General features: G+C 40.7%; 1 protein-coding gene across 1 annotated transcript in view; it reads right to left on the bottom strand.

Moving 5' to 3' along the window:
* ACOXL (acyl-CoA oxidase like) overlaps window positions 1-13,040 on the bottom strand; it is a 447,901-nt gene that overhangs the window by 382,691 nt on the left and 52,170 nt on the right. Inside the window, exons 6-8 of the mRNA XM_063443672.1 lie at window positions 7,343-7,457; window positions 3,205-3,291; window positions 2,805-2,877 (exon numbers count right to left, since the gene is read on the bottom strand). Of these exons, the coding sequence (XP_063299742.1) occupies window positions 2,805-2,877; window positions 3,205-3,291; window positions 7,343-7,457 (275 nt within the window). The remainder of the gene's footprint in view (window positions 1-2,804; window positions 2,878-3,204; window positions 3,292-7,342; window positions 7,458-13,040) is intronic.

Genomic DNA, 13,040 nt, shown 5'->3' with positions numbered 1-13,040 from the left:
AACCTATCAATCCGAGAGTACATATTGTACTGAACCGAGTAATAGCTAAAATCCTTTTCACCTGCACGGAGCATTCTCCATGTATCATACAAACCATGAGCAAGCATTAATTTTGAACAGGATTCAGCTAACTTCGCACTCGCATTCCTTTTTGAGATAATATCCCTTTCTCTCACTATATCTAACTCACTACCCAATATAAAATTAGTATCTCCACATATAACTAATCTCCCTTTTGCAAGTTTTGAAACCAGATTAATCACCTTTTTGAAAAAATTAATTTCTCCCAAATTAGGAAAATAGACATTTACAATTGTATATTAAACATTATTAACCTTGCCCATCCATAGTAAGTATCTACCCTCATTATCGATTATAACTTTGTCTGTCGAGCATGCCACATTTGTTTTAAAGAAAAATGATCCTCCCCTAGATTTAGCTCTATATAGCGAATGGTGCTAAAGTGGGAAGATCTTAGACATTTAATTTGGTATCTTATCAGCTTTGAAATGCATTTCTTGAATGCATACTATATCAGATTTATGGGTTCTGATCACTTTAAACAACAATCTCCTCTTATGTGGGGAGTTCAGGCCCTTCACATTAAATTACATACATTTTAACTCCATTTCAAAATGTCATAGAAAAAAAAATGCTGCTGACCAACCCATATCAAATGGCATCTGAACAAAGAGAATGCCTCAAGCACAGCACACAAGAGGAAAACCATAAAAATCGGAAATCAGAGCAAACAAACATTTCAAATATTATCAGCCAATATATCATAACATAGTATAATATATATGTGAAACGCATTATATAGGGAATCAATATATTGCAAATTAATTAGCAAAGTACAAACATGGAATTTGCAAAAGCATTTAAGAAATATAGATAGAATTATATTGGATGGACAAAAAAAAATGAAAAATAAGAAAAAAAAAATGAAAACTCTTAGAAAAATGGTTAAAAAAATAAAAAAAATGGAGAAAAATTCCTACAAGGAATAAAAAGAAAATATTTACAAAACATGTGGGCCATGGGAGAGAAGACAAAAGGTGTCTCTTCTCCTTAAATAAAAATCCCATAAACCCAGGCCCATAAAGTGGGTAGGAGGATATAAAGTCTCCAAACTGAAACTCCGCTAACTCTGATAGACAAATGCCAGTGTATACAAAGATACACCATTATTTGACACATGCAAAATGCAGAATTATAAATTAAAGGGACACTATAGTCACCAGAACAACTACAGCTTAATGCAGTTGTTCTGGTGAGTATAATAGCGCTCTTCAGGCATTTTCATGTAAACACTGCCCTTTCAGAGATTTTTCTGTTTTCTTTGCTTTTATCATTTTCTTTGTATATTTAACTTTTGAATAAAATATATTTTGTGAATATCTTTTTACTTTTTCTGCTTTTACCTCTTTTTGTAGCTACAGTTTCTATGGAGCTCTCTCCTTAAGCAGCTATCTTGCTTAACGGTAGTTGGAATATATATTTATTTTTTATATATATATATATATATATATATATATATATATATATATATATATATATATATATATATATATATATATATACACATACACAATTCTAATGAATTATTCAAGAAGTGATAAAATCTGTGCGTTTGACACTTCAGAGGGCATTGTGCTTTTGTTTTTACAACTATGTATCAGTCATGAAAAAAATAAAAGATTTTGTCAAAGCAACATCTTAATGGTGTTTTTTATTTTGACCAAGAAAGTGCTGAATATTTGACATCTCTAACAGATCCTGTGGTTTATCTCTCAAATCAAGTTATGAGGGGGCTATGGACAAAACATTGCCCACAATGCTAGCAACAGTAGAGTGATTCAGGTACTTTGTATAAAAGGCTATTCTAAGTGAAAGTTCTAACACTGGAGCAATATGCTAGAACATTTTGTTTCTATGGTGATTTAAAACTTGTCATGGAAGTGCTCTTCAAACATAGTCCTTCAAATTATCTAAATTTCTAATATGATTAAACTGCATTATTTTCTATTCATACATGCAGCTCAAAATTGTTTATGTATTTGTATGTTTCTGTCTTTCAAGACTACATCATGGATATAGAGCACAGCGTATCTGTTGCCCTCATGCAAAATTAAAAACCATGCCATTTGGGTTTATGCATGACATGACATTTAAACTTTCATCTTGAGCAATGAACAAATTATAATAATCAATACCTATTATTAAATAGGTAATGTACCCAAAGTTTTATTTTTTTAATGATCTAAAGAGATTGCCGTAGTGGTTATTGTGTCAGGAGATCCCTGGTCTGTCCCACAGTAAGAGGTCACACTATGATAGCACATTTTGACAACTTACTTGGGTCCTGACGGTCATGTGCACCACATCTGCCAGAAACGAGCCAGATTTCACATTAGAGCAAAGTTCTTCAAACTCTGGCCCTCCAGATGTTGCTGAACTACAACTCCCATGACTCTTTGAATTAACTAGATAGTGTTGTAGGTCAGCAACATCTGCAGGGCCAGAGTTTGGTGAACCCTGCTTTAGAGTATACGGAGCCGATGCAGGACTACAATCACTGGCTGAAAGTGCTCAGCTGATGTTCTCAGTCAATGATTCTGGCCCTGTTAAACACTGAAAGGCAAACAGTGTCCTGCTAAAGAAGACTGGATGTAGCAGATGTGGCATGGGTAAGCAGCTGTCTAAGTTAAATTGTTAAACCATGCAAAAATTTCTCTATGACAAGTACCAGGTCGGCTAATGCAGGCCACAAGAAATATAAATAAATAAAGTAATTTACTGACTTGTCCAGAAGATTTTCTCTTGGGATTCGAACGTGTTTGAATTTTAGAATTCCATTGTCTACACCATGTAAACCTAAAAAAATAGCAATGACAGCCACAAATTAAAAGGTGAATTAACAAATAAACGATGCAAGAATTTGTAAAAATGGTTCCATCCTATATATTCTTAAAATATTGTGAATTCCCAAAGTATTTAATTTTTGGTTTTATTAAAAGAAATGTGTAAATATTAATAAACTCATTCTTGAGTGTGCGCCTATTCTTTTAAGACGGATGATCTTACAATAAATAAATTATCCAATAAACAGTTTCTAGTGATTCATAATGCGTATTCTACATTTTTAACATGTCTATTTAGTTAATATCTTCTTTGCACCTTAAACCATTTGGTCTGTAATACCTTCTTTGTACATCATATCAACAGCTTCCACTCCAGGATACATTTTCCCATTTTGGTCGCGGACTGGGACAATGAAACAGTGTGGTCCTAAAGAACACAAGAGTTAAAAATAATAAAAATAAATAAGTACTATATAAGCATTGTCTCCAGATGTACAGTGACATTTGAATGTGCCCATTATATAAAGATCTTGATTTTTATCCAAGAAAAGTAACGTTTGACACATAACCTGGCTGGCAAGTATTAACATGCGATTTGACAGGGCAACAGCCTCATAAATTGAGTTTATTTTATGTTGCAAGATTTTGATTCTTAATGCACACCCTGACCTGTAATCTGCAAGTTCTTCCCTTCAGAGAACTGTCTGTATAATAAGCAGGTGAGTAATATGCCTTGCTTTTCCAAACTCTGCAGTTTAACTCTTTAGTGGAGATTTAATAAGTGCAAAGCATACATTCTTAAGTTATTTAGTGTATTCTAGGAGGAGAACTTGTATGATTATCAGCGGATATTTGGCTCAATTTATTAAATCTTTAGGTATATCAACCTGTTGATTCTTTTGTGTCTGTCATTTTTTTGGCAACACAGTGGGTTTATCAATCTTTTCGATGCTTTCTCTGTCAGAAAAATGTTTGGTTTCCCCTTTTGTTTTGATTACGCTCTAAATTTAGTGGTCTTCTGAAATGTTTGGAATTCTGATAAAATGGGGAAAAATGTACTATGAATACAATCACTTTCTAAATCACTTTTAACCCCTTAAGACCGCAGCCAAATGTACAAGTTGTGATCCAAAAAAAACAAACAAAACCTGGCATTTGCGCTACATGTCTGTCCAACCGTAATTCACCTCTTTCATATTAAATGCACCCACACTTATTATATATCATTTTATTCAGGGGAAACAGGGCTTTCGTTTAACATCAAATATTTAGGTATGGAACATAATTTAATATGAAAAAAATATTACAAAAATGAGAGAAAATAAGATTTTTTTACATTTTTTTTAGTTCTACGTGACATTCTAACTGTGAATGTCATAATACTGTTTGCTTTTACTGCAATACAATACACATATTTGTATTCAGCGATGTCTCACGTGTAAAACAGTACCCCCTATGTATAGCATGTTACATATTTCAGTTTTTTCACATTGAAATTCGCCAGATTGGTTACATTGCCTTTGAGACCATATGGTAGCCCAGAAATAAGAATTACCCCCATGATGGCATACCATTTGCAAAAGTAGACAACCCAAGGTATTGCAAATGGAGTATGTCCAGTCTTTTTTAGTAGCCACTTGGTCACAAACACTGGCCAAAGTTAGTGTTAATATTTGAAAATGCAAAAAACTAATTTGAACGCAAATTTTGGCCAGTGTTTGTGACTAAGTGGCTACTAAAAAAAATAAAAAAAACATACCCTATTTGCAATACCCTGGGTTGTCTACTATTGCAAATGGTATGCCATCATGGAGATAATTTTCATTCCTGGGCTACCATACGGTCTCAAAGGCAACCTGGCGAATTTTAATGTGAAAAAACTGAAACGCAAACCTTATATTTGACTCTGTAACTTTTGAAAACACCATAAAACCTGTACATGAGGGGTACTGTTATACTCAGGAGACTTCGTTGAACACAAATATTAGTGTTTCAAAACAGTAAAACGTATCACAACAATTATATCGTCAGTGTAAGTGCCATTTGTGTGTGAAAAATGCAAAAAATGTCACTGTCACTGACGATATCGTCGTAATATATTTTACTGTTTTGAAACACTAATATTTGTGTTCAGCGAAGTCTTCCGAGTAGAACAGTACCCCCCATGTACAGGTTTTATGGTGTCTTGGAAAGTTACAGGGTTAAATATAGTGCTAGCAAATTAAATTCCCTATAGTTTCAGCATGGGTTGTCAGGCAGGTCCCGCTAATTGTAATTAATAAAATGACCTAATTATGTAAAATTATTACATAAATATATGCGTAGAATTATTATATATATAGGTGTATATATATATATATATATATATATATGTGTGCATATATATGTATATAATTTTTTTTATTATTTTTATTTATATATAGGTATATATTTAGTGATATATACGTATATACTTATGTATATAGATATATATATTATTTCGTTCTACATGTATTTTGATATCAATATATATATATAATAATTTTAAAATACAGTTAGAACGAAATTTCGCATGTTTATATATTTATCTATTTATTTTGTATTATTTTTTTTATTTTATTTTTTAACGTATTTATATATTTATTTATTTTTTATTATATATAAATATATATATAATAAAAATTATATATACATTTAATCAATATCATTGTACGTGTATTTTGATATTAATATATATATATATAATTATGTATATATTAATATTAAAATACATGTAGACAGTGTATGTATATTTATGTGTATATATATATATATATATATATATACTTAGATCATATATATAATAAATATATATATGATCTAAGTATATATAATCTTATTTTTACACTGTTTTAACAGATTTTATTTTATTTTCAGACAGCAGGGGGAGTACCTGTCATTACAGGCACTCCCCCTGCTGGCACTGCCTTGGACGGCTATGCCGTCCATGTGATCGCGGGGTCCTCGCAAGGACCTCGCGATCACATGGCCCTGGGGGGCCGAAGAGGACGGAGGGGGACTCCCTGGGCTCCCAGGTAAGTCCCCCATACCGCGATCGCCGGCGTGGGATCGCCGGCGACCGGGTAAGTACATAAGACCGCAGGACGTTCTATGCCGCCCTGCGGATTTTAGAGCCATCTAAATAAGGACGGCATAGAACGTCCTGCGGTCTTAAGGGGTTAAAATACTTTAATAAATATCAAAATACTGAATTTAAACATAATTTTGATATATATCCCCTATGTATCACTTTCTTTGTTGTTTTTTTTTTTTGGCCTGTTTATTTTGTTTTTCAATTAAAGGGACACTCCGGACTCCTAACGAACTTTAGTTTGCTGAAATGCTTTGTGTGTGAAGAGTGTGACCTCTTTTTTTCATTTTACAAAAATTGCAGATATTAATAGAAATTGGCACTTTTATAAATGACTTAAACTGAAGGTGATCCCTAGCCAAATAAGCTTTGGGAGCACCAAGAAAGAGTTATATGGGTGTTGCACTTATATATAAAAATCAATTAATTAAAAACCATTTTATTATAGGGCATCAATAGGCCCCAAAAGAAAAATAAACTTAAAAAACCATCACAACTATGGAAAAATAACACACACAGGTGAGACTTCGTCTATATATAAGAATAGGCAGATTTAGAGTGGTATTGTAAGATAGAGAATCATAGAATATCCTGGATTTTAGTAAATGAATTCTCTATAGTCTATATTAAAACCATCGATATAAGTCTTGATAATTTAGGGACTAACTAATAAGTCTGTCCTCAATTGGAAAATGGACTCAAAATATGGATGCCAAATTGAATAGCTCACAGTATATAGCTTAGAATGACATTGGACATTGGATACTAATCTATAGAAAATAGATAGAAAAACACCATTAGTAAGTAATAAGCAGTGGATAAAAAGTATCCTTTGCTAGGACCTCTCAGTGTATCACAGCCCCATGGTTTTTAATTAATTGATTTTTATATATAAGTGCAACACCCATAGAACTCTTTCTTGGTGCTCCCAAGGCTAGGGATCACCTTCAGTTTAAGTTTTGTGTATACATTCAAGGGTTACCCCCTATATTGAGTTCTGTGGACACACTCTAGATTCCGCAAGCTGGGAATCTTGTACTCTGTGTACTCCTTACTTTTATAAATGAACCTTGTTACACCCTTTTAGCTGTCATACAGCCAGTCCTGTTACTTCCTGGTTTGGTTAGCTCAGTAGAGCTAAACTCAAGAGGCAGCAAGTGCACAGAATGCCTGCCCTGCAAAGACTTCTCATTGAACTGCACTGGGGAGTCAGTTATTGACTTTTTATTCATATACTAGTAGCTCAAATTACATCCTGAAGAATATAGGGGAGTACATGCTTTTTTAAGTTGCTAATATCTGTTCCGAGTGGTACCAAATGAAAAATAGCATTTATATTAGCCTAGACAGATGCAGAAAAAGTACAAACCTTGAGATTTTCCATTTATGATTAGTTGTGCAAATACTGCTGCATGATTTCCTTTCATTGCATTACCAATATACATCTTGTCTGCATTTTCATTCGGCGTATTAATTATAAACTCCTAAATAGGACCAAAAAGAAAACAAATGAAGATTTGGAAAGTGCTGCATAATGCAAAGTCAGAGCTCAAAAGGGCCTAGTAATAGTCAGTATTTTTTTTCCTCTACATGCAGTCAAGAGAAAACAAAATGAGGTTCATTACAAAACATACACTGGCTTCCAAGGCAGAGTCAATACAAGCTCTGAATACATACACATATACACTCACACACACATTTGAAAATACAATTTGAAATGTTTACTCTGTGTCCACAGCAACCATAAAGTAGCTGCAAACTCTCACCCTCAGTCCCTGCTATTAATATATATAAGTAAACAAATATATAATATATATATATAAATAAATAAATAAAAAAACAACAACACACACACACAGAGGCGGCCCTCTAATTAGGCGGTTTAGGCGGCCGCCTAAGGCCTCGCGCTGGCTGGGGCCTCGCGGCCGCCTAAACCGCCTGTTGGCAGAGTGTGTCAGGTCCTCGGTCAGTGACCGAGGACCTGACACCAGGAGGGGGCCCGGCGGGTTGCCCGGTATGCCGCCGGGTGCGAGGCCCCTCCTGGCTGCCCGGCCACCGCAGACACCGGTCTGCAGCTCCGCAGTCAGCAGAGCTGCAGACCATGTGTCTCGTGAGAACCGGCCAATCAGAGCGTTGCCGCGGGTTACCACGGCAACGCTCTGACATCTCGCGAGATTAAATGGTCTGCAGCTCTGTGGAGCTGCAGACCGGAAGGCAGCAATGGCCACCAGACCACCAGGGAGCCCACACTGGACCACCAGGGAAAGGTGACCACCAGGAAAGGTAGGCTCTCACCCCCCTCAGCCTTACCCTCAGCCTCACTACCCCTCAGCCTCACTACCCCCCACCACCCTCAGCCTCACCCTCCCACCACCCTCAGCCTCACCCTCCCACCACCCTCAGCCTCACTACCCCCACCACCCTCAGCCTCACTACCCCCACCACCCTCAGCCTCACTACCCCCACCACCCTCAGCCTCACTACCCCCACCACCCTCAGCCTCACTACCCCCACCACCCTCAGCCTCACTACCCCCACCACCCTCAGCCTCACTAACCTCACTACCCCCCACCCTCAGCCTCATTCCCCCTACCACCCTCAGCCTCACTACCCCCCCCACCACCCTCAGCCTCACTATCCCTCACACCAGCCTCACTACCCCCCACACCAACCTCAGCCTCACTACCCCCCACACCACCCTCAGCATCACAACCCCCAACCACCCTCAGCCTCACTACCCCCACCACCCTCAGCCTCACTACCCCCACCACCCTCAGCCTTACTAACCCCACCAGCCTCAGCCTCACTACCCCTCAGCCTCACTACCCACCACCCTCAGCCTCACTAACCCCACCACCCTCAGCCTCACTAACCCCCACACCACCCTCAGCCTCACTACCCCCCAAACCACCCTCAACCTCACCCCCCACCACCCCCCAAACCACCCTCAGCCTCACCCCCCACCACCCTCAGCCTCACCCCCCACCACCCTCAGCCTCACCCCCCACCACCCTCAGCCTCACCCCCCACCACCCTCAGCCTCACCCCCCACCACCCTTAGCCTCACTACCCCCCCACCACCCTCAGCCTCACTATCCCTCACACCACCCTCAGCCTCACTACCCCCCACACCAACCTCAGCCTCACTACCCCCCACACCACCCTCAGTCTCACTACCCCCCAAACCCCCCTCAGCCTCACCCCCCACCACCCTCAGCCTCACCCCCCACCACCCTCAGCCTCACTACCCCCACACCACCCACAGCATCACCACCCCAACCACCCCCTCAGCCTCACTACCCCCCACACCACCCTCAGCATCACCACCCCAACCACCCTCAGCCTCACTACCCCCCACACCACCCTCAGCCTCACTACCCCCCACACCAACCTCAGCCTCACTACCGCCCACACCAACCTCAGCCTCACTACCGCCCACACCACCCTCAGCATCACAACCCCCAACCACCCTCAGCCTCACTACCCCCAACCACCCTCAGCATCACAACCCCCACCCACCCTCACTACCACCCTCAGCCTCACTACCCCCCACACCACCCTCAGCCTCACATCACCCCCTTCCCTCTCACATCACCCCCCCTCCCTCTCACATCACCCCCCTCCCTCTCACATCACCCCCCTCCCTCTCACATCACCCCCCTCCCTCTCACATCACCCCCCTCCCTCTCACATCACCCCCCTCCCTCTCACATCACCCCCCTCCCTCTCACATCACCCCCCCCTCCTTCTGACATCACCCCCTCCTTCTGACATCACCCCCCCTCCTTCTCACATCACCCCCCCTCCTTCTGACATCACCCCCTCCTTCTCACATCACCCCCCCCTCCTTCTCACATCACCTCCCCCTCCTTCTCACATCACCTCCCCCTCCTTCTCACATCACCTCCCCCTCCTTCTCACATCACCTCCCCCTCCTTCTCACATCACCCCCCCTCCTTCTCACATCACCCCCCCCTCCTTCTCACATCACCCCCCCCTCCTTCTCACATCACCCCCCCCTCCTTCTCACATCACCCCCCCCCTCCTTCTCACATCACCATCACCCCTCTCACATTACAATCACCCCCCACACCATCACCTTCCTGTCACCATCACCCCCTCTCACCATCACCCGCCTCTCCTTCTCACCATCACCCTCCTATACACACAACACACTTCAAGCAGCTACCCCATACACATAGGGTCTCAGACAAAAATGCAAACATGCTCACAGAGACATACATTCACACACAAGGATACTCCGTCAGACACACTCTCAGGCACATACACAGGTAAACTGTGCATCAATGTGTATATGTGACACTTTTTTGTTAGTGGGGCCTCATGTTTGAGTTTCGCCTAAGGCCTCATAAAGTCTAGAGCCGCCTCTGCACACACATATACATATACACATATATAAAAACAAGAAATCTGGGTATTTTTTGTAGTAAAAAGCACATCATGAAAATGCCTACAAGATGTAAATATAATTTTTAAGCAAAAATAACTTACCGTATATACTCGAGTATAAGCCGACCCGAATATAAGCCGAGGCCCCTAATTTTACCAAAAAAAACTGGGAAAACGTATTGACTCGAGTATAAGACTAGGGTGGGAAATGCAGCAGCTACTGGTAAATTTCTAAATAAAATTAGATCCTAAAAAAATTATATTAATTGAATATTTATTTACAGTGTGTGTGTATAATGAATGCAGTGCGTGTGTGTATGAATGAGTGCGTGTGTGTATGAATGCAGTGCGTGTGTGTATGAATGAGTGCGTGTGTGTATGAATGAGTGCGTGTGTGTATGAATGCAGTGCGTGTGTGTATGAGTGCAGTGCGTGCGTGTATGAGTGCAGTGCGTGCATGAGTGCAGTGCGTGTGTGTATGAGTGCGTGTGTATGAGTGCAGTGCGTGCGTGTATGAGTGCGTGTGTATGAGTGCAGTGCGTGCGTGTATGAGTGCAGTGCGTGCGTGTATGAGTGCAGTGCGTGCGTGTATGAGTGCAGTGCGTGTGTATGAGTGCAGTGCGTGCGTATGAGTGCAGTGCGTGCGTATGAGTGCAGTGCGTGCGTATGAGTGCAGTGCGTGCGTGTATGAGTGCAGTGCGTGTGTATGAGTGCAGTGCGTGCGTATGAGTGCAGTGCGTGCGTGTATGAGTGCGTGTGTATGAGTGCAGTGCGTGTGTATGAGTGCAGTGCGTGCGTATGAGTGCAGTGCGTGCGTGCGTATGAGTGCAGTGCGTGCGTATGAGTGCAGTGCGTGCGTGTGTATGAGTGCAGTGCGTGCGTGCGTATGAGTGCAGTGCGTGCGTGTGTATGAGTGCAGTGCGTGCGTGTGTATGAGTGCAGTGCGTGCGTGTGTATGAGTGCAGTGGGTGCGTGTGTATGAGTGCAGTGCGTGCGTGTGTATGAGTGCAGTGTGTGTATATGAGTGCAGTATGTGTGTGTGTATGAGTGCAGTATGTGTATGAGTGCAGTATGTGTATGAGTGCAGTATGTGTATGAGTGCAGTATGTGTATGAGTGCAGTATGTGTATGAGTGCAGTGTGTGTGTGTATGAATTCAGTGTGTGTGTGTATGAATTCAGTGTGTGTGTGTATGAATTCAGTGTGTGTGTGTATGAATTCAGTGTGTGTGTGTATGAATTCAGTGTGTGTGTGTGTATGAATTCAGTGTGTGTGTATGAATTCAGTGTGTGTGTATGAATTCAGTGTGTGTGTGTGTGTATGAATTCAGTGTGTGTGTATGAATGCAGTGTGTGTGTATGAATGCAGTGTGTATGAGTGCAGTGTGTATGAGTGCAGTGTGTGTGTGTGTATGAGCGCAGTGTGTGTGTGATGCAGAGCCTTGGTGGGGGTGGGCGTGGGCATTTTTAATATTTTTTTTAATTATTTTAATAATTTTTATTTTTGTTATATTATTATTATTTTTGGTTATATCATTATTTTATTTTATTATATATATATGTTTTTTTTGGCCCCCCTCCCTGCTTGATACATGGCAGGGAGTGGGGCTCTCCTTCCCTGGTGGTCCAGTGGCATTGGTAGTTCAGTTGGGGGGGGGGGGAAGAGAGGCTGGCAGGAAGCACTTACCTCTCCTGCAGCTCCTGTCAGCTCCTTTCTCCTCCGCGCCGGTACGTGCAGCTCCTCTGTCAGCTCACACTGTAAGTCTTGCGAGAGCCGCACTATGACCCTGCGGCTCTCGCAAAACTTACACTGGGAGCTGACCGAGGTGCTGAACGGACCGGCGCGGAGGAGGAGGGAGCTGACAGGAGCTGCAGGAGAGGTAAACGCTCTGCAGCCCCCACAGCCCCCAGTCTGTATTATGGCAATGTAAATTGCCATAATACAGACAATTAACTCGAGTATAAGCCGAGTTGGGGTTTTTCAGCACAAAAAATGTGCTGAAAAACTCGGCTTATACTCGAGTACATTTTGTGTATGTGTGTGTATATATATATATATATATATATATATATATATATATATATATATATATATATATATACACACACACATTCATATACACACACACACATACATATATACACACACACACACACACACATATATATATACATACATGCATACATACACACACAGTTATATGATGTTGTCAGATGTGCATGGTCAGTAAAACTGAATGTTATAAAAAGAAATTAAAAAAAAAAAAATCACATATATGCACCACATGCCAATGATAAATAAAGAAAAAGTTATCACATAACAGATGCCTCCAGCAAGAGGAAATACCTGGATTTAGTGTTTAAACTCAATTTTGTTTTAACACATTTTTTGAGGGGGGAGGGGGGGTTGTATGTCAAACTATTCATTACATTTAATTAGACTCAGGTTTACAGCTGATTTATGAAGGCTGAATCCAACTTTGACTGCATGTTTACGCACACACACACTGCCAAAAACAAACATTTAACAATCAACCTCAACAAAGCTTATACAACTTAAGAAACAAAGATCTAGTAAGAGACAAAATATTTGGTGACAGACAACTGTTTGACTTAGCAGAACTTCAGCATGCTTACCAACATCTCACCATTTCGACAT

This window comes from Pelobates fuscus, chromosome 2 (assembly GCF_036172605.1).
Source record: "Pelobates fuscus isolate aPelFus1 chromosome 2, aPelFus1.pri, whole genome shotgun sequence".
NCBI classification, from domain to species: Eukaryota; Metazoa; Chordata; class Amphibia; order Anura; family Pelobatidae; genus Pelobates; species Pelobates fuscus.
Note: the sequence above shows the minus strand (reverse complement) of the source record. Positions and strands in the feature narration are given on the sequence as shown.